The 22,206-nt window shown below is 44.5% G+C and overlaps 1 protein-coding gene across 1 annotated transcript in view; it reads right to left on the bottom strand.

Annotated features, from left to right (window-relative positions):
- KPNB1 (karyopherin subunit beta 1) overlaps positions 1–22,206 on the bottom strand; it is a 2,271,876-nt gene that overhangs the window by 90,907 nt on the left and 2,158,763 nt on the right. The window contains exon 20 of the mRNA XM_044055271.1: positions 6,431–6,545. Coding sequence (XP_043911206.1) covers positions 6,431–6,545 — 115 coding nt within the window. The remainder of the gene's footprint in view (positions 1–6,430; positions 6,546–22,206) is intronic.

Raw genomic sequence — 22,206 nt, 5'->3', positions numbered from 1 at the left:
ATGCAGCAGAACCACCGTTGCTGTGCGCCACTCTATGGGCGCATATCCTGTCAAGAGGCTGAGACTGAACAGGGTATTCAGATGCGGGGTTAATTCATTTTGGAGCTCGCGTATGACACAGCCCGGGACACCATCTGGTCCCATGGAGGCAGTGTTTTTAGCTTTAGACAGAGCCTTATTAACCAACGTATCAGTAATAATTGGAGTTACACAATCCCCTGGAATAGTAATAGGCCCTGTAGGTGGTGGTGGGGGGAGAAATTTGCACTGAACTTATCGGCCAAGATGTTGGCAATGTCAGTCGGGTCAGTGTATTTTGTTCCATTTTGTACTAGCTCAGAACTGACCTGAGCATTGCCATTTAGGGTTTTGACATAACCATAGAAGGCCTTATGGTTATCCTTGGCAACTTTCTTTTCGAAACTGGCTTTAGTTGACGATGAGGGCCCTCAGTTTCTTACTAATGCTGATCAATGGATGATTTTTCTACTTGAGATTTGTCCTTTTTTGTACAAGTCTCCTCCTTTTATCGTATAGTTTGCTTATGGCTGGGGTCCACCAGACTGGTTTCTTCTTGCTTGAGGAAGGAGTCTTGGTTTTATTTGGGATAGCACGGTCCATGCAATCCTGAAGATGTATATAAAGTGCCTTGGTGTAGGATTCTGCATCCTGGATATCATTATCCTTCTGCAAGGGAATAGTGAATCTTTCCACTTCTGACACAAGTAGTTTGAAGTTTGCTTTGGAAAGGTTTTTTACGATGGTTTGACAGGGGGAGGTGGAGGGGTGAGGACGTCCATGGTTATCAGTGTGTGGTCTGATCTGACCAGAGAGGGAGTGATAACTGGTGTGGTACAATGGGCGCCCATATTTGTGATTACTAAATTCCAATATGTTGTCCCCTCTAGTGGTAGAACATACCAGTTGTTCAAGGGCATTTGAATTTATAAATTCTATGAACCGCTGGGCACAGGAGTTAAAACTTTGGTAGTTCACCCAGTCTATACCAGGGTAGTTGAAATCACCCAAAATTATGGTGTTGGGTAGGACCTTTACATTTTCCAATGCCTCAAGGAATGCTGAGTGAGCATCTTGGGACATGGTGGGCGATCTTTAACAGGCTACGACTTGAAATGTGGCTTTGCCTGCTGATAGTTGCGCATGGATGATCTCTGGGGCATCATGCTGCGCCACTAACCTGGAGAAGTGGGTATCCTTGATGAAAATGGATACACCTCCGCTCTTTGTACTGCGATCTGGTAACTGAGGCCGGAAGGTATGATATGAATTGGAACCTGGTAGTGCTGGGGTGCTCTCTGGAGCCTTGAACCAGGTTTCCATCACTGCACAAACATCGATTTTCTCCATACTGAGGAGTGCCTCGAGTGCGTGCATTTTGAGGTAGAGACTTCTGGCGTTGAGTAGCATTATCCTTAGTTTTTGGTTACCTGTGCTGGTTACGGTGGTTGGTTTGCCCTTTGAGCCTTACCTAAAAAAGGCACTATGGGGACGGCAAGAGCCTTGGCCAGTATTCAAAAGCCTAGGGGTGACAGGTGCAAACCATCTCTGGTGAAACAGCGAGGCTTGTCTATCATGTCATCCCAGGCAGACACTGGATCCCCTTAGAATGACACCAGAAGCTTAGCCAATTGTTGAAACTGATAATTTTGTCTTTGTATTGTGGTATCATTCTAGGTGAAGGTAGTATGTTACTCAAGGTCAGGGTCATACCAGCTTGGGCTACATGATCAGAGAGCTCCTCAATGTCTCCTTTCATGCAGTCCAGGGAGGTACGTCTTAGATCATTCACACTAACATGTACAATGACAGCGTCATACGTTTACTTTTTCTGGAGCAACCCAAGTGCCTGTGTTATGTGGCAGATCCTAGCACCAACAGGCAGCGGACAGTAACCTCTCTCCTTGTTCAGTCTGGTGAGTGGAACATCTGTGTGCCTTACTATAGAGTCTCCTATTACTAGCATGCTGGGTATGGTGTTTTGCCTTAGGGGCTGTCATGAGGCACACTGCTGAGGTGAATTGTGTGTTTTCTGGCTTGCGTTTGGAGGTGCAGGTTGCTTGCTTGTCTGCTTTGGAGGGCACTTTCTTTTTCAGACTGGTACCTAGTGCCTCCGAATATGTTTTTGTGTATTTGTGTGTATGTTTTGCCGGTGCTTGTTTTGTAGATCCATGTGTGACTGGTGGTGTGATGCTAGTGTGTCTCTCCTCCTCCTGACTGTTCGTCATGGGTTGAGAGCGCTTAGCCTCCAGTCTGGCTGTGTATTTGCATCTCAAGTGTTTGTGTCTAGAGGTAAGAGGAGAGGGTTGTCTGTATACATGAGGCAGTTGTGACACTGCCTCAGGATGCCCAATTCCACCAGATGAACTGGAGAGTACACCTGAAGCTGACCTCTGGACATGCTTGGATGTTTTGTTCTGCAGTAGCCTACTGCTGGGGGTAGGCACTCTGAAGACTCTTGGTGCAGTAGATGAACCAAAGGGCAAGGTAGTAAACTTAAAGTGTGAAAAGGGCCCAGCAAAATGCAAAATACTTTCTGTAGTTTGATTGGATGGGAATGTGAAGGTATGACTCCTTCAGGACCCAAGTGGCCACGAAAGCTTTGGGTGGCAATAGTGGAAGAAGGCTTTGTACTGATAGCATTCTGAAGGAAGGGACCTTCAGAAAGATTTAGGAAGGATAAACCCAGGATGGGCCGCCAAGGGCCAATCCTTTTTTGGTACCATCAATAGCCTGGAGTAAAACCCCCTCCCTTTGGGCAGTTCTTTGATAACCCGGGGGAATTAGGTGCAGCTGGTTTTTGGGAGGGAAGGGAATGCCTGGTGGGAAAGGGCTTTTCCTGCCAGGACATGAAGTATCCTTTTTCCACTATTGCCAGCACCCAGCAATCTGAAGTGACTTTTTTCCAGAGGGGAAGACAGAAGTGGGATGAGAGGAGATGGCTGAGGCAGTTACACATTTTGTCTTGAAAGGGCTGCCTAGTGGTAGGTTGAGGGGCTGTACTTGGGTAGGGTGGCTTCCTGAACCCTTGTGTGTGCCTAGAAGTGGACGAGGTGGATGGAGCTGGGTTTTCTGACAGGTTTTAGCAGGGTAGCTCCTGTAAAATTTAGGGACTGGAGAGACCAGCAAGTGTTTTAGGTCCTGAAGCTCCTTACTTTTTTCCTGGAGGCTTTTTAAACAGTTCAGCAGACAGTTTGCCAAACAGTAATTTTTTTGTCCAATGGTGCTTCCAAAATCTTCAGGAAGGGGCTGAAGCCTAAAGCAGGAGTACCTGAGCAGAATGGAAGCTGAAGCTGTAGACCTAGCAGAGGCCTCAGCTGCATCGTAGCTGCACTTCAGCGTCTGGCAACCTGAGATGCCAAGGACAGCTTAGATGCTACCAGAGATTTGTTAGGAGAGTCCGGCATGGATGACAGCAAGGAAGATGCCCGAGAGACCAAATCTAGGACATATTTGACCATGCAGGTCTGGTAATTGATGGCCCTAAAAGCTAGTGTTTAAGATGTATACATCTTTTTCCCCAGTCTGTCCATGCTGTCCTCTGATGGCAAGGAGGAGGAGGAAGGTACAAGTCTGACCGTCAGGGGCCACTGCAATAACTGCAGGATCTGCCATAGGTGGCTTTGAGGAATTTGTGCTCATCAGGGACCTCGTAAAATCGGTCAGGTCTTTTGGGAGCTGTGGCTGAGATTCTGGTGTCTGAGGCTGATGCAAATGCATCTAGGTAGGCTGGAGTCACAGGAAGGATAGCCGAGGGGGACGGTGATTCTACCTGGAGTAATTCAAAATACTTCCTTTGGACTTGTGGCAGAGTTGAATCCCACTTGAAGTACTCCCTCATTTTAGCAATTGTTTCCAAAAAAGAAGAGTCTTCAGGAGGAGAATCTCCCTCTAGGGAGGCCTCATCTGGGGAGTAGTAGTCCAAAGGGGAAGCTATCCGTGAGGCGCAGGTGACAGACTCATCTGAGGAGGAGGAAGAGGAGTCTTTTACCTGGGTGTGAGGAGGGATGGAAACAGCTGAGGCTGGCCTGGGGCCGAGGGCAGGCAATGTGGCAGCAGGAGAGGCCCAAGACCCATAAAGGCCTGCAGCAAAGACTGGGAAAAGGTATGCCAGTCTGGTTTTTCCCCAGAGGAAGCAGACAGATGCTTAGTTTTTTTGTTTCCTCTTAACAGGAGTAGATTTAGCAGAAACAGAAGGTCTAATATCAGAAATCTGGCCTGCAGGTGAGGATTCCGATTCCTGGACCGTGGGCGGGCATCCGGTGGAGCCTGGTTTCCCCTTAACCGAAGCCAATGTCAGAACAACCTCAGAGGACATGCCTACCAGTGTTTCCAAGGCAGCTTCCACGAGGGTAGCCGCTGAAGGCACTGGTTCTAGCAGACATCCCTTAACCCCTAAAATCGGTGGCTGGCAGAACGTCTGATGACAGAGGGCCAGAAGCGGTAGGCCTTACACAACCCTGGCCTTCTATTTAGGTGGCTCCATCTTGACGGCAGACTCCGGATCCATACGTAGGGCTAAGCGTTTTAACCTACGGCTCTCGAGGTAAAAGTAAGGCTGCCAGACTAGAGGGTTTTCAGTACAAACTGGCAGATACTACAGGTGGTGTGGTCATGTTCCTGGCCTAAGCAGAACAAAGTTTATGCAAATCTTTGTGCGGAATTTGACATCCGCACCTACATTTACCCTTTCTAGTAGGCATCAGCCAAGAAATAACAGCAAGCAACCAAAGCTCAAGCAAGAAAAAGGGTTTCCCCAACAAGGTACTTATCTTTAGACATCTTGAAGACCGCGGAGTGAAGCAATCGATCTGATGTTCAACTGCGTCAGAGAAGTTCTGGTGTCTGTGCATGCAGATGCCACATTTAAGGCCCTCTGGTTTATGGCTCTGCGTGTGATGTCCCACACACCTGGCAGCAACCAGGCTTAAGCTTCTGCATTGGAGCCTGACATTTGGGTCACCTGAGGTGGAGGATCCCACAGTAAGAATACCTCAACATGGGAACAGGACATTAGGATTGTGCCAGTGTGGTTGGTTTTCATTTATATAAATGTATGATTACATATGGTGCGACTGTTGGTTTAATAAAGAGGTTTGTTTAAAAAAGGCCAAGAAATTGAATTTATGTAATACTGCTTCGCTTATACGATAAATAGCAATATATGAAGTATGTTTGTTAATATTAATTTGTTAATACAGTTTGATTACTTTTGCATAAATGCAAATGTACCTGTCAACTGGTGTTTTGAAAAAAAAAAAAACCAACATCCATTTGGCCATCTCTACCAATATAGCCTTAACAAAATATTAAAGGACTAAACTAAAATGGCAACGCAAGGGTAGGCTTAAGATCCTTACAGATCAGTAGCCAGCTACCTATGAACCTATATGCCTGTGCAACACTGGCAGGGTTGTCCAAGGCTACATGTCTACTTGCTTCCTTCACAGGGATCTTTAAGTGACACCCATTTTTTTTTTTTTTTTTTTTTTTTTTTTTTTTTTTAAGTCTGATGACCACTAGCACAAGACCCACCAAGCATACAATTCATCTACATCAAGACCACTAGATCTGTGTCCAAGAGGGCCCTAAGGTTCTTATGAACATTTGCTAAAATCTTCCTTCTGAAAGTAGCAGTATTTGAAAAAAGAAACCTGAGGCTCCTCCCAGGCAAAAAAAGTAAAGTTCTGTGACCAAAGGTCTCCCTCACAGATTTTTTATTTATGCTTTTTTCAGGAGCAGATCAATTTTAGTTTCCATGCCAAAAAGTAAAACTTGACCAAAACAGCAATTAACAGCATTAAAAGCCAAATTTCTCAAACTAGATACTTGTTAGCTGGAAGCTGCTGACAAATACTATTGTTGTGGTGATCTAATGAACACAGACGTGCCTTAGTGTTGCATGGAAACTTTTAAGGAAGGACAGCTGAAGTATTTCAAAGAAATCTCAGCTTTAAGTAAAAAAGGTCAGTCTTGACATACTTAAAACAGGAAGTTTACGACAGTGAAAGGTCCAGGCAGACAGAATCTCCATCACTTCTTTGTAAACACTTGCAAGTCTGGAACGGTGGCTCTACATTTCTTCATAACTACTGAAAGTAATAGTACAAGTTAAAAGTAAGAAAAGTTCTAGTTTAACAGCATCACATGACAGCAGCAAGAATGCCTGCTCCCCTTAGCATTCCTGTTATGAGGCTGATAGACTTTCACTCAAGTGCAGACTTAAAGGACAACCTAGAAGTGAGAAAAGACATTGGTTTTGCAGGATCACATATTGCTCTGACTTCCAATCCATGGAAAAACAAAAATGCAAAGCCAGCACAAAAGCAAGATAAATTATGCTGTCACTACAAAAAAACATTTTTTTTTAAATAAATCAGAGCACAGAAATCATGACAGTGAGAATTCTTACCCTATAAGTCCAGCAGCACAAGCTACCACACCATCTGTGTGGTCCTCATCAGCTGCAACATGGTCAATGAATGAGAGAATGAACTCCACCCTTGGCTGTACCAGCATCACATCAGCTGAAAAAGGAAGTTTATTAACCCACTTATTAAATATAACTTTACAAAACCTATTACTGCACAGAAAACAGATTACATGTGTAAAACAAAAGGAAACTTTTGAACCTGTTTACAGTCAATCCATTCACTACTGAACTCTGAAACAGAAGAGCTCATCTGTTTAAATTAATGGAGTTATTGTGCTTATGAAGTGCAACTACATGCCTTACTAATACAGATTAAAGTCTTGAAAAACACTTGCACAAGTACAGTTAAGCAACAACTTATCATAGCAGTAGATGTCCTACTATTCACTACTGCAGTATTCCCAACACATGGGTCATCACAACTGAGACTGGGTGCCAAAGCTAATATGTCCGATGTGTGACCTCAGTTGACAAACGAAGGGATGTAAAGTGATGTATTAGTGTAATCCCCTAGACCATCTTCCAAGCCAGCAGCTTGAAGTTCCAGGAAAAAACAGTCATCTAAGAGGGGAATAGTATGAAAGGTAAGAAAGCCCCCTCGCTTCTAGGATGTTTCCGTTGGATAGGAAAAGAGGAAGAATAAGGAGAAAAGTATAGAGGGGAAGGAGGGTGGGAAAGAATATTGCAATAGTGATCAGTAGAACATCTCCAGTTACGGTAAACTCACAATTGTACCATGTGCAAAATGAACTCTCTGTTGCAGTATCCCTAACATGAGGAATTTCCAGAGCCAAAGGGAAAGTAAGGTCAGATGGTTAAGCGAACTGTCCAAGAGGGCAACTAGGACCGACCTAGTGAAGGAGCTCTGGACCTTGAAAAGGCATCAATCTTGTAGTGTTTAGTGAACGTGTATACAGATAACCAGGTGGTAGCCTCCAATATGGACCTGGTGTGATTGTAGAAAGCTCTAGAGGCTACTACTGCTCTAGCAGAATAAGACAGAGGACATGAGAGCAAGGGCTTGCCATGTGGAGAGTAACAAAGCAGACAAACTTAGAGATTCAACTTGCAATGGCTTGCTTGAATATCCGTCGGCCCAGTTTAGAGTAAGAAAAACAGCTGATCATATTTGTGAATTTTTTTGTCAAAGTAGAACCTTAGCGGTTTTGAGAATGTCCAATGAATGCAGTATCCTTTCTCTCCTGATTCTGTAGTTTGGGAAAGCAGGTAGATAGGTGTATGGCCTGACAGACAGTTCATTCACTACTTTAGGCATGAATGAGGGCTTAAGCTCAGTCACCCTCTCTTTGGAAAAAGAGGAGGAATGGCCATGAAGGTCTGCAGCTCACACTCTCCTAGCTGAAGCAAGGGCCAGAAGTGTTTTCCAAATGCAAAACAATGTTTGCCAATGTTGCCTGTTCAAATGAAGGTAAAGCTGAGGTCCCAAATAGGGGTAATGGGCTTTCTAGATGGCCTAATATGCAGGAACCCTTTAAGGAATAGTTACCTCAGATATGGACACCATTAGGAGATTAAGATAAGCAAGCAGAGATTGCAGACACATGGACTTTGATGGAGTAATATACCTTCTATGTAAGAATGCTGATTTCAGGATGGATAGCACGTCTGAGTGGTTGGCGCAAAGTCCATTTGGCAACAAGAGAACCTCTTCCATTTGGTTATGCAAGACTGAGTGGTAGGCTCCTTGAAGCTTAACATCCTCAAAAATGGTGCCTGTATAATTATAACCCCATAACAGTTAGGTTTGAGGATGATTGATTGGGGTGAAGCAGTAACCTTTTCTGTTGTGTGATGAGATCCACTTTATGGCAGTCTGCAGTACTTGACCCTGGCTAGAAAGAAAGGAGGGAACTAATGTTGTCTTGGCCAAAAATAGTGGAAGCTGTCTGATGGTATTTGAAACAAATGGATCAGAGATGTGCTCCAACAGTGAAGAATGCCCTGGAAAACCTGTCTGTTCAGGGTCCATTCGTTAGGATCATCCAAAGACCTGCTTAAAGCAGGTGCCAAGCACACTGCCCTGTCATGGGATGTAGGTGACTGAGCACCATGTTTTTCTGGGTAGCAAGGTACTTGGCTCTGTGCCAATCTGCACAATTGGCCAGATCTACTCCTCCCTTGCTTATGTACCACATTACTGCTGTGTTGTCTGAACACTCAAGGGTTACCTGACTTCCACAGATATGAAAACAAAGACCTTGGATGAGGGCCTCATTTCTTTCATGTCGATATGCTCCTTTAGTAGCATTACCAACCATCTGCCCCGTACTCAATGGGTGCCTGTCTAGGTCCATCATGCTTCATTCAAGGCGTGTATTTCATAAAATGGGGCTGGAGGAGTGAAGGGAAGCCTTGGGTTGAGTTTCACCTGAACCTTCCACCATAAATTCCCTTCTGAGATGGGGAATCAGCATCCAGAAAGCAAGTGCAGAGACCAAACAATTTTCTAGTACCAATGGATTTTCCTCATATGCAGTCAAGCTAAGGGAAACACTGATAGCTGCCATGAACCCCAGTCCATAAGACCTTTTCTGGAAAAGAACTGGCTGAGAAAGGCAAGGCTGTGGTAATGTGTATGGCTATACACCTTCTCTTAAGTAGGTATGCATTGTGTGTGTCCAGCCTACAACCCCCAAAAAACTAGGTCTTAGGATGGCTGCATGGAAGATTTTTTTTGTGGTTGATCATGAACCCCACCTGAGATAGGAGGATGCTGTAGAGCAATTTGTGGTGAAGTAGCTAGATTAACAGGCCAAAGTAAGGAAAGTTATGTATTCACCATAACGTTCCATTTGTATTGTCCATTTTCATTCAACTGTTTGGTTTGGATCAACTTGGCTATTACTTTAGCTATTGGCCACAAAAAAGCTAGAGCTTCTCCCTTACCCACAATGCACCAACACCCAATATACTTCAGATTTGTTTGCTGTTTGACAGAACAGAAGTACTACTACAACATTCTTAACAGAAGCTATATCTGGAGCTCAACAAGGACAGTGTTAAGCTCTCATTCTTCCAGAAATCAATTGTGAAAAGGTTGGGGGCTGGTGGGAGGGGAGTTGAAGAGTGAAAATGGACAACACAAATGGAACATTATGAGTATACAGCTTCTTTATCCTGTCCACTTTCATTCTACCCTCAACTGTTGGGACAGTCCCCAGCTAGCTAAATTCCTGGAAGGGCTCTAAGGAAGGATATTCCCGAGGATGGTTGAGCCAAAAGCAGGTCTTTCCCCTCAAAACCAGATCTAGTTTGCAGTAAATAATAACGGTATGAGAAGTGGCTCAAGTTGCAGCTGCACATATGTTGTCCATGGATGCCCTAGACAGGAAGAATAAAGTTGCGATGGACCTAGCTGAATGAGCTCTTAGAGGTTTTTGGTAAGGATAAACCCAATTTGCAGTAGATAAATTATATGTAATTCGTTATCTTGTTATTCATCTAGCTAATTACCTTTGTAACCGATTTTCCCCAATTTAAAATCCGCAAAGGACACAAATTGGTCTAATTTCTTTTGTTCTATGTAGTTAATGCAATTGTCTGTGTAAATAAATGTTAATATGCATTTATCTTTATTTGCAAAATCAGGAAAGAAAACTGGTTAATGAACTGGTTAATACTGGATTCTGACAACACCTTTGGAAGGAAATAAGCAATGGTACGCAATGTTGCTCTATCCTTATGAAAAAGTAAGTAGGGCAGTTTAGAGAACAATGCTTGAAATTTTGCAATTCTTCTAGCAGAGATAATGGCCACTAGAGAGTGTCTTTCAGGTCAGGAATGCAAGATCACATCTGGTTCAAAGGGGGAATGAATTAAGGCCTATAGCAACAGATTTAAATCCCATGAATAAAATCTTTATATGGAGGTCTTATTAGAAAGAGGTCTCAAAAAGGCTTTAACAAAGCTTAGATGAAGACAAGGAAGAATTCTCAAATCCAGTATGAAAATTAGATTGCGGTTCACCAAGTCTGGACCAGAGCTAACTCGCTCATTAAAGACCGTTGCCAAACATTCAAGAACACTTTGACCCCTTCTCAGCTCCTGTACAATTGAGTTTCTGCGGTGCCCAAACAAACCCCTTGTAGAAGCCTTATGGGAAAATAAAAGCATGACCTGACAGAGCAGTGGTTGTCTGGCCATTAAAGGAAAGAATAGTTATGTAAAATCCTACCATAACCATAGATGTCGTCCCCTTCCATGTTGCAGTAGTCTTGGTGTGGGATTTTTTGCCTCAGGCAACCCATACGTCGGCTCCTATACAAAAGCTTCAGCTTGGCTGTTGTAGTTGTGTGGGACGTCCCATGTAAAGCCATAAAACATGGGCCTTAAATGTGACGTCTGCACGCATAGACCTCAGAACTTGAAGGCGCAGCAGGAGGAGTAGTAGGCCCAGCAGGAGCAGTTGCCAGTAATGTCAGTCATAGGGCCAAGGAGCCCTTATTTGGCTGCATAGATCTCAGGATAGGATGCAGACCCCAACAGACCTGAGGATATGATTAAGCGAGAAAAGGATGAGGGGATTTTGGTAGGTGGGAAGGAAACCTGCAACATGGAAGAGAAGGACATCTATGGTTATGGTAAGATTTTACACAACTATTCAATGTCCTTCTATTCCCATGCTGCAGTATTCTTGGTGTGGGAGAGTACCACAGCTGAGTTGCAAGGGTAGCGGAAGAGGCTGATTCCACAAAGCTCAGCAGGTTTTTCCTGCCAAATCCTGCCCATGTTCTGGAGACGGTCTAACTTGTAGTGTTTGGTGAAAGTGCGAATGGTGGACCACGTGGCAGTTTCCATTATTTAAGTGGTGTCCAGGCCTTTTAAAAAGGCTTTGGAGGCTGACACTGCCCTAGTGGCGTGATCTTAGGTTCATAAGTAGGTACTAGGCTATCTGCCCTTGGGCATTTATAAGCATAGCCAGAGTGTCAGCTTTCTCCGCCCCATTAATTAACTGAGCCTCTGTCAAGAGGAGCCAATGAAGTGATCCCAGGGGTGTATTTTCTGTTACCCATCCACTCGTCAAGGTTTCTCTTGAAGCGAGTGATAGTAAGGGGTGCTGCCTAATGTAGTTAGGAATTTTGTTCCAAAGTATGGGGAGTCTCTATGACAGGAATCTATGCCTCCGGCATGTTCTATTTATTGTTGTGGCGAGGTTTAGCTCACTAGAGCGAGTGGCTCGCAGTGACTTATTTCTTTAGGTGGAGCATGTCCATCAATTCTGAGTAGGACATGGCTTTGTAAGTCAGGCAGAGATCACCTCTGAGTAAGCGATATGCAACAGAGTACAGCTGGAGTTTTTCCACGTTGGCCTGCATAGGACATATGTTTGAGGCCAGTAATCCTCTTGGTGAGGTACTTTTGTGGTCTTTCCAGCTGTTGGAAGTGTCTTGTGAGGTACATCCCAAATGGGGCATTGTACTCTATGATTGATCTGATGAGTGACGAGTAGAGGGGCACTATAACCTCTATTTCTAGATGCAAACCCTTCAGTAATTAGATGGGCTACATAGAAAGATTTCCTAACTACTTTGGCAATATGATTGTCCCAAATGGGAGCTTTTTGCCATGGTGGGAGCAACAGAGTCAAATGGCTTTCCTAATCTAACATGCGATTGTTTGGAGACTGCCTTGCCCAGGGGTGGAAGCAAACAGGAGTTGATTGGATTTTCTAATGGATTTTGTTTTTTCTAGGTAAAATCATAGCGGTCTGTGTACTTCCAGGGAGTGCAGTATTCTCTCATCCTCATTGGTAGGATAGGGGTAGAAGGTGGGAAGATGAACAGATTGGTTTAAGGTTAGATCGTTGACCACCTTTGGCATGGAGGATTTAGCATTGCTCTGTCCTTGAGGAAGGGACTATAAGGGAGGCAGGCCATTAGGACCTGTAATTCAGATACCCTTCTGCAGAGGAAGGCCCAGGTTGAGCTGGACTTGCTGAATCCACCAGATTACTTATGCCTTTAGGCAGGGCAGGAGTGATTTCTTGCTCGAGAGGATTTTGGTGTTGGGACCAAACATTTTTTAGATACCACTGTAGCTTTTGCATGCACATGCTGGCTAGTGGAAGCATGGAGATGGTGGCTGCCATGAGGCCCAAGGTCTTTAGCAATTGCCTTGAAATGATTTGGGTCTGCAGTAGGGCTTTGAAATGGGAGGTTAGGGAGCCGACCTTATCCTGGGGAAGAAAAGCTTTCAATATGTCAGTTTTGATTCTACAACCCAGAAATATTTAGTCTTGTTCTGGTGTCAAGGATGACTTTGGGAGGTCAACCCCCAGTTTTTGGAGAAGGAACATGGTGAACTGTAGATGGATTAATAGGGTTTCTTTGCAGTCTGCTAGAATCAGGATGTCATCTAGGTAGAGAAATCTGACTCCCCTGTGTTCTGCAATAGGCAAGAGCTGGATCCAGACATTTTGTGAACACACTGGGGGCAGTGGACAAACCAAAGGGCAAAGCAGTAAATAGGAAATGAGAGGAGGGTCCATTTAAACATACATAATTTCCTGTGGGATGGTAGAATGGGTATGTGCAAGTAGGCTTCTTTCAGGTCCAATGTGGCCATGAAAGCCTTGGCTAGTATAAGAGGAAATAAACTTGGGAGGGACATTCTGAAGGTGGGCACTTAACAGATTTAAGAAGGAAAGGTCTAGAATGGGTCTAAATGGTCCGTCCTTTTTGGAGACCAGGAAAAGTCATTAATAGAAGCCCTTTCCTTCCTGTCCTGGGGAACAGGTTCTAAGGTGCCCAAGTTCAGGTGGTCTGTCAGGACCTGTGGTAAAAGGTATTTGATTTCTTGGGGGAAAGGGGACACCTCTTAAGGGTGGCCTCTCTTTCTAGGAGAGGAAGTATTCTTTTTGGATAACAGCCAGAACCTGTCTGTGGTGACTTTTCCAAAAGGGGAGGCAGTGGGAGAAGTGGGCGTAAAGGGGTAGGGGGCAAAAGCAGTCACTCATTGTTGGGGCCTCCTCAGTCTTGAAAAGGCCGTCTAGAGGGAGGCTGAGAGGCAGCTGGGCCTGGTAGTGGTTTGTCTTCTGGTTCATCTGCCTGGAAGAGGCAGTTCCAGCAGATGTTGTGTTTTGTCTAACAAATGTGGCCTTGGCAGGGTAATTCCTGTATTATTTGGGGATTGGGGACGCCAAGAGATGTTTGATAACTTGCAATTCCTTGCTCTTTTCTTGCAGATTTTTAAACAGATCTACTGATTGTTTGCCAAACAGAAAACTGGGGTCCAGAGGGGCAGCTAAGATCTTAGACTTAAAGTCTTCTGTTAAGTGTTGCAGACGAAGCCAGGAATATCTCCTGAGAACAGAGGCAGATGCTGAAGAGCGTGCACAGGCCTCTGCAGCATAATAGCTGCATTTAATCGAGAGACTGCCTACTTGGGCAGCCAGAGATAGTTTGGAAGAGATGTCAGCTTTTGTGGGGCAGTCAAGAGTAGCAGCCAGCAGGGTAGTGGCTTGGGAGACCAGGTCCAAAGCATATCTGGTCATGTGTTTCACAGTTGATGGCGCTAAAAGCCAATGTGGAAGAGATATAGAGCTTTTTTCCAATTCTATCCATTGTTTTGCTGTCTTTGTCCGTAGGTAATAGGGAGGCAGACTGAATGAGTCTGGATTGTTTACCTGGTGAGATGGATATCACAGCAGGATCTGCCAGGGGAGGCTTGACTAAGAATGTCTGGTCAGACAGCTTGTAGCAGCAGTCTGGCCTCTTAGGAGGAGGTGGCAGAGAATCTGATGACTGTTGCAGAAGCAAAGGCATCTAAGTAGGCAGATATGACAGGTGGAACGGCAGAAGGGGAGGGGGACTCTCCATTTGTAAAAGCTCAAAATACCTCTCGAGTGTCAGACATTTGTGAGGTGTCCCATTTAAATATTTCATTTTGGTGATGGTTTCACCAAATGTGACATCCACTGGAGGGGATTCGCCCTCAACAGATTCATCATCAGGTGAATAATACTCTTGAGGGGAGACAATTTCAGAAGTATAAGAAATGGATTCCTCAGAAGAGGAGTAATAGGTCTCTTGCTGCTCTTCCCTGTCTTGTGAAGTAAGTGGAAGAGAAGAGGCGAAGCAGGCCATGGGCTAAGCAGAGAGGTACAGTAATTGTAGAGGCTGAAGGCCTAAGGCCCACAGGGGCTTGTATCAAGAAAGAGGTGAAAGACTGCCAATCAGGCAGGCTTTCTGCAGGTGTAGCCATATGTTTAGTTTTTTGCTTCTTTTTGACTGGGGTAGACTTAGGAGTAGGCCTGGAGTCAGACATCGGTCTAACGGTAGCAGTATCTGGAGGAGGGATCCCAGCCAGAGGCTCGGCTTTGTCTGGTTTACACTCTACCTCAGCAGTAGCCGGTGTCTGGGTTGACTCCAGGGATGTGCCGGTCGTCACCTGTGAAGCAGATTCCTCCAAGGTCACCGAAGTCTACGGATCTGACGGACATCCCTCAACTCCTAAATCGGTAGCTGGTGGGGAGTCCAGTAGTAGAGTGGCAGAGGAAGAGGGCCTAGGAAACTTGACCTTAAGTGGAGGTTCAGTTGAGGCCTCCGAGGCAATATCCATCCTAAGAGCAAATAGTTTAAGCAGTTGGTTTTCCAGGTAGAGATTTAGAGAGGTCAGATGGTTGCGATGCATCTTAGGAACAAAAGATTGGCAGATGGAGTAAGCATTGCGATCGCGCTCCTGGCCTAAGCAAAAAACACAGCAGTCATGCGAGTCTTTATGGGGTATCTGGCTCCCGCACTGGCATTTACCCTTTTTTGCTGAGATCAGCTAAGAGTTGCTACAGCAAACCAAACTTTTGCTAATAAAGAAAACCCCAACGGGGTACTTAGCTTTAAGATGTCTTGCGGTGAAGCAGCGAAGCACATGATGTGTCAGTCATCTGCAGCTGAAAAGTTGAGGTCCGTGCGTGCAGACATCACATTTAAGGCCCCTAGTTTATGGTCCTACATGTGACATCCCACACAACTACAACAGCCAAGCTGAAGCTTTTGTATAGTAACAAACGTATGGGTCGCCTGAAGTGAAAAATCCCACACCAAGAATACTGCAACATGGGAATAGAAAGGACTTTCGGAGAAACCATGATTCTAGCTAGAAGTAAAAGATATCCGGATTAATCATTCCTGTTGGGTGAGACAGCAGATCTGGAACCAGATCCAGAATCCAATGTGGGTCAAGTAGATGAGGCCACATGAAGGAAAACCAAATCTGTTGGCATCTTTCTGCAGAAATATGGGTATCAAGTGAGTTAGAGGATAAGCACAGAAGAGACTGGGAGGCCAACCGTGGAGTACAGCGTTCCTCTGTGATTCTCCCAGAAAGGGGAAGGACTTGTAGAAGCTGATCTGACAGAACCCAAACCAATTTCTTGCAAACCTGAGTGATTCTAAGTTGGGACCACTGTGCTGCTAGCAACTAAAGAATTCTCATATGAAGTCTTACTAGAAGAACTAAAATTATGGCAGCTGATAATGACCCCCTAGGGCTTGAAGAATCAGCTGAAATTTTGCTGCTGTGAACCATTTTCCTGACCTGCAATCTGACAGCTTCTTTTCCCCTAGCAAGAGCGCAAACTATCACCAATACCATGTGTGACACACCCATGCACTGGCCCAGCAGTCAAGGAGCCTCAATCTTCACCACTGACACCAGTGAGGGGCACCTATATAGGGAAAGGATTAATAAATATACACAGTAAAGTACAATTTCCCTTAAGAGCACACAGACATGACAGTCTGGGGCTGGTCTCTCCCTTTCGCTCCAGATCCCCAATAAGACTCCCCACTGGCACAGCTATAGGGTCCAGATCTCAGCCTAGTGGGAAATCTAAAACCTCCTGCACCCTCTGTCCAACCAGTGCTTCATGTCCCTGCCCAAGTAGCTGACAAACTAATAGAGTCATATACAACCACACAGACACTCCTGGGGAAGGCTGGCACAGATTTCTCCAACTGTGCCCCTTTTACCCAGACTATACGGTAGTTCCACTTGCCACCACCCACTAATATCAGCTACTAAAAGGCCCTTATAAAGGGGTGTCCAATTATACTGTGCAATATTATCCAAATGGTAAGTGCAAGTGAAGAATCAAGACTTATTGGAGTGGCTTGGCCAGTATCACTACATACATGCAATGTACTGCAGAGCTTAACATTTCTCTACACAAAACGACCACAGTTGAAAGGTTTAAAAATATTTAATAAAAACAGAAAAAAATACTTCTTACTACACAGTGCTAGTCAAGAGTTCAGATACCACAGAGAAATACTTAAAATACAGTAGAAAAGTTCTGACATCAATACAGAAAAAAACAAATCTAATCTTCCTAGTTTCTAGTTATGGGCGGCGCAGTGGTGCAGCGGTTAACATTGTCACCTCACAGCAACAGGTTTACCGGTTCGATTCTCGGCTGGGGTGCCTTCTGTGTGGAGTTTGCATGTTCTCCCTGTGTTCGCGTGGGTTTCCTCCGGGTACTCCGGTTTCCTCCCACATTCCAAAGACATGCATCTGGAGCATTTCTCCCCGGGCCTCCGCTGAAAACAGGCTCTGTGGAACCTAGTCGGACTTTCCTGGTCAACAAATGATAAATAAAATAAATAAAATAAAAATATATCCAAGAGAAAACTGTTCTCATTAGACCCATTACAGGGGACAATGGCCTGTTTTGATATGTACCCCAAGACATCTGCAACAGCTGGAAAGGCCACAGAAGTACCTCACTAAAAGAAATCACAGGCCTAACAAGCGAGATGCCCTACGCTGACTGTCTAAAAAAACTCCAGCTATAGTCTTGTGGTATATCATCTACTCAGAGGCGATCTCTGCTTAACATACACGACCATGTCAAACTCTGAGGTGTTGGATATGCTTCACTTAAAGAAATCCCAATCCCTCAGAGCCATACTCTCCAGGGATCTAAACCTCGTCATCACAATGAACAAAACATGCTGGAGGGATAGGTTCCTGACTCAAGAGACTCTCCATACTCTGGAATAAACTGCCCATACATGAGAGCACCTCCATGACCCTCTTCAAAAGTAACACTGACGATTGGGTGGTGGATAGGAAATTCACTCCAGGGATCATGTCAGTCGCCCTGCTAGACAGGGGTCCAGGGAAGTAAATAGTGTGGGAAGAAATATCCAGGAAATTATGGCTAGGCTTATACAGGCCCTAGGGCCGATAGCCTAGTACCAACCTATGAACCTATAAAATAAACTTGCATTTTGAGTAAGACTGTGCTGGTGATGTTGGATGTTCAAGACAAATGCTCAATGCCCTCATTCTGTCCTTAAAAATAGATAACAGTACCACTGATTAATTTCAGATTACATCATTTCTTTCTGGTTCCCAGGCTAACAGAAACTCAGAGGTTAATAGCCCTTTTGATCTTGCAGCTGGTCAGGAAGCCAGAACAATAAAATAAATTATACATGTAAATACTAGCCATTAACTCTGGCCTCAAAACAATAGGCAAAATGCCTTCCTCGACATCTCTGCTCAGAGATTTAGATCAAAGAATTTCAAAATGCTTGACTTATCAGCTTTCTTACAGCAGAGTGCACACTTTTTTTTTCAGTTCAACATCCAATACAGTCTCTTCACATTTAAGAGAACAAGCCTGTGGCTTACATTAATACTTATGACAGAATTATCTACTAAATTCTACATAGCTAGGCTGACCGCCCTTCACCTATCTTCACACCATGTTGAACACCGTCCCTATAAATTCCAGTGTTTGAGTCAGTTGTGTGTTGTAATTTATGTATATTCCCAGATGAGAACAAGTTTGGAGTACGCAATCACTTCCTCTTATCAGATGCTTGGTTGGGGAAGTAACGAGCCAATCTTCTAAGTAAGGAAATATTCAATCCCTGCAGTCTCAAGTGAGCTATCACTGCCACGCACTTTAACACCCTGGGAGCTCTGGTGGGGCCAAAGCACAGCATCTGAACGGATGACTGGCTTCCAACCGGAAGTGTAAACACCTTCTGAATTGTCTGCTCATTTTTTGAGACAGACCTTCAGGATGCATACTATCAAGGAAATAAGAGTCTTCCTTGCCAGAAAGGGCAGAATGCACTGAACAATGACCATCAGAAACAGTGTCAAACGACTTGTTCAACTTGTAGAGATCCAAAATCTGTCTCCAGTCTCGTCTTTTGTTTGGCACCAAAAATAATCTTTCCGAGTGGAACACTGGGAATTTGTTCACAGATGAAGGTGGAAGGGAATTATAGAACCTCTAGAAATACTCCTCTACAAGACCCAACAACTATGGTATTTTTTTACAGTCTGCCTCCTTCTGGTTCAATGCTCTATTAATGTCAAATGGGATTTTGAAAGTTCACTGATCCAAGTCCCTTTGTAGTTTGATAACGTGTGCCAAATAGTTCAGCAATCCAAGGGCAAAGGTTGCTGAAGCATGATCACTTCCCAAATCTGTTCATCACACTACAGGAACTCTGCTCAGCTAGTTCCTTCTTGGTGGCCACCTGCACAACCATGGCATCCATGGGAACCCTCTTACTCCACAACTCCCTCCCGATTAGGTGGTCTCAATGAATGGCTCAAATGAATCAGGCTCCCTTCACAACCACCTAGAGAACAAATCAATGAGCTCATCAGCAGGCAGAGTAACCCAGGAGGTAGATAGGCCAGCTCCAAAGGCTTCCAGAAATACCAATTCCACTGGTGTAGAGTTGCTGGAGGACCAACTACCTCTCTGCTTAATGATCTGAAGAAAGTCTCCAAATGAGATATTTTCTGGAGGTGATCGTGGGGACCCTTAATCAAAATCAATATCCCTAGTGACTGACTTGCTGGAAGCGCGCCTCTTGCACTAACTCTTCCTCAGTGGGATGTTCTGAAGTATCAGACGAGATCATAAAACTTGTGGCGTGGTCTGGGGGGCCTTTTGAGTTGGCAGTCCCTGTGGTGCAGAATGACGTGGCTAAGCGCAGAAACATCTGGGAACCAGATGGCGAAATCTGAGGAGGGTGGATCAGTCTGTCCTACTGCAGCAATGAAGACTTCACTACCTCAGAGACACATTGCTCCAGGGAGAAGACAAACAATGGATCTGAGAAGGCAAGCTTCTGGACTGTTGCTTCCCTCTGCCCAAAGATCATTCTCTCAGAGATGAAAGTCAAAGCAGAGCTGCCCAAAGCAGAGGATCCAAGGGCCAGGGACCGCTTGGGAGTCTATTTCGCCTCAGATCTGACAAGTCCTCAGTTACCGGGAAACAAAGAAGTCAGAGCTGGTACACTCAAAGCTTCAGATCGAAGATAAAAGCATCTTCGGATCAGACAGCGACAGACCCTGAAGATTTGGATCCAGGGACTCAAAACTGCTCAGATCAGTGAAGCAGCTGAAGGCGGTGTGGCAGACAGATGGGCTACCTGACTAGAGTGGGTAGGAGCTGGAAGAACACATTCTGCATCTGCACCTAGAGGAATCACCATTCTGCCCTTATCTTCTTCGATCAAACTCCTGGAAGAATGAGATGAGGGGCCAGGGAAAGTGACCTGTAATGGCATCTCTCCCAAAAAAATCGAGGGGACCTTGGAATTGACTGGGCCCAGTGACAGAGTACCTTGTTTTGGGTAAGATCTTTGGATCTGAAGAGCTTGGATCCTAGTTTTTTTTTTTGGGTCAAATCTGACAAAGTGGACTGGAAATGGCTTCAATCAGGCTTTTTTCCAAGTGGCTCTGAAGTTGGAGTCGACGAAGCAGGTGGTCTTGGAGACAAAGGCTCCTTAGATTTAATCTTGGGGATAGAGCCCCATAAATGGCTTCAAAAGATTAAGGAAGCAACCCTTTTAATATTATTCTTTCTGATACAGCTCTAAGATTGAAGTTTGAATATTTAACAATCTTCTTGGAGATCAAGGTCCAAGCAGTAAACACAAAGCATGGGTATCAGAAAGGGGCAATTTGTGCCCACACAACATTTTTTAAAACCAGAATGCCCTTTATCAGACAAACCTGGCAAAAAACAGATTTTTTTTAAGGCAAGAGAATAAGGATAAAAAAAGATAATGGTATCAAAGACTACTCTAACATGCAATGAATTGAAAGGTAAATGGCTACCAGTGATGATAGTAAACTTGAGTGCAAAAGGTAAAAGTAATGCAATAAGGTTTAAAAGGCAAAAACTATGAATACAAAAGTGCTTATTAGAAGACTCGAGAACTCAGGCTGACTACATCTTTTTGCGAAAAGCAGCAGAGATCAGAGGTATGTTAGCTGTTTGTACATTATGGTTAAGGGAGAACCCAGAGAGCTTTTTTGGTGACCATGAGGTAAAGTAATGGCAGTCGGATCACAGGATAAGATCCAAACCCAACAGTTGATGACAGAATGAAAATTAATATCAGATCTGAATTCCCTGGATTCAGCAGAAAGTGATCACTGATGGCACTTTGTGAAAACTTAGTACTGTGAAAAGCCTAGAAGGCAAAGCAGTAATTCAATAGGGAGATGACGGTCCAAAACCTGAAGAATATCCTGCAAGTAGTCTAAACTACTATACGGAGGTAAGCATCCTTTATATTTAGGGAAACTAGAAATGCCTACGGCAGAATTAAAGGCAGAAGATTGCAGTGAGCATTTTTGAAAGTTGGCACTTAATCCAGTAAATCTCCACTATCGTTCTTTACTTGGCACTATGAAGTCTCGAGTAAAACCCCTTTCCCACAAATTCTTCTGGCACCAGCTCTATTGTGCTTTGTACCTGTAGTTCCTGTAAAACTGGTAGGAGCAGAGTAATGTGTGAAGGTGGGGGTATGCAATTTGGAGGAGGATCTGTGTCCAAGATGAAGCAACACCCCCCCTTTTTTTATGACAGACAGCACCCATTTGTCGAAGTCCATTTTTTCCAGGTGAAATATTGGTCAGCTGTTGAGTATGGCCAGGGGGAAAAGACAGCAGATAGATACGTCCCAAGAGGAAAGCCTCCCAGATGAGGTATCCCTCAACGGGATATTTGGGAATCTCTTTATAGGAGCTTCCTGTTTTTATGCCTAGGTCTAGAGTCCCTTCTGACAAGAGGAGTTTGGTTGAGTAATTCTTCTGGTACTTTGGTATAATTAGCAGAAGCTGCCTGCCATCCACGGTTTTACCCCAGTACTGAAGGTTTTTAAAAAGGGTGGCAAACAAGAGATTCTTGTCAGAAGGGAATCCACTACTTTTGCTTTTAAGTCCTCAAGCACAGGGTGGCTGTTACTTTGTATACCTGCAGATTACAGAGCCCACAGCAGTTGCTCTGGACAAGGCCTCTACAACAACACTGGCCACTTATGTAGCCTGATTAAGGATAACATTGTTTATAATCAGTATCCTGCAACGCCACCACTATCTTTACAAAAACAAACTGAGAATGGATATAGAATAGTTGTGCAAAATCTTACCATAACCACAGATGTTTTTCTCTTCCATGTTGCAGTATTCTCACATGTGGGATCCTCTGCCTCAGGTGACCCAAACGTCCAACTTTTACACAAAAGCTTAGCCTGGCTACTGCAAGGTGTGTGGGACGTCACACACAGGGGCCATCAACAGTGGGCCATAAATGCGATGTCTGCATGCACAGACTTCAGAATGAATGCCAAGTCTGACAATAATCTAAGGTCAGCTGAAAGGATGACATCCAGATAAGGAAAAAGGTCCTATAGGGGGTAGGAGGGAGGGATAGGAATACTGCAACATGCAAATAGGACAGAATAGTTGTG

This window comes from Protopterus annectens, chromosome 13.part0 (genome assembly GCF_019279795.1).
Source record: "Protopterus annectens isolate FY-2018-M chromosome 13.part0, PAN1.0, whole genome shotgun sequence".
In the NCBI taxonomy this organism is placed as follows: Eukaryota; Metazoa; Chordata; order Ceratodontiformes; family Protopteridae; genus Protopterus; species Protopterus annectens.
This window is presented reverse-complemented; position numbering and strand designations above follow the sequence as displayed.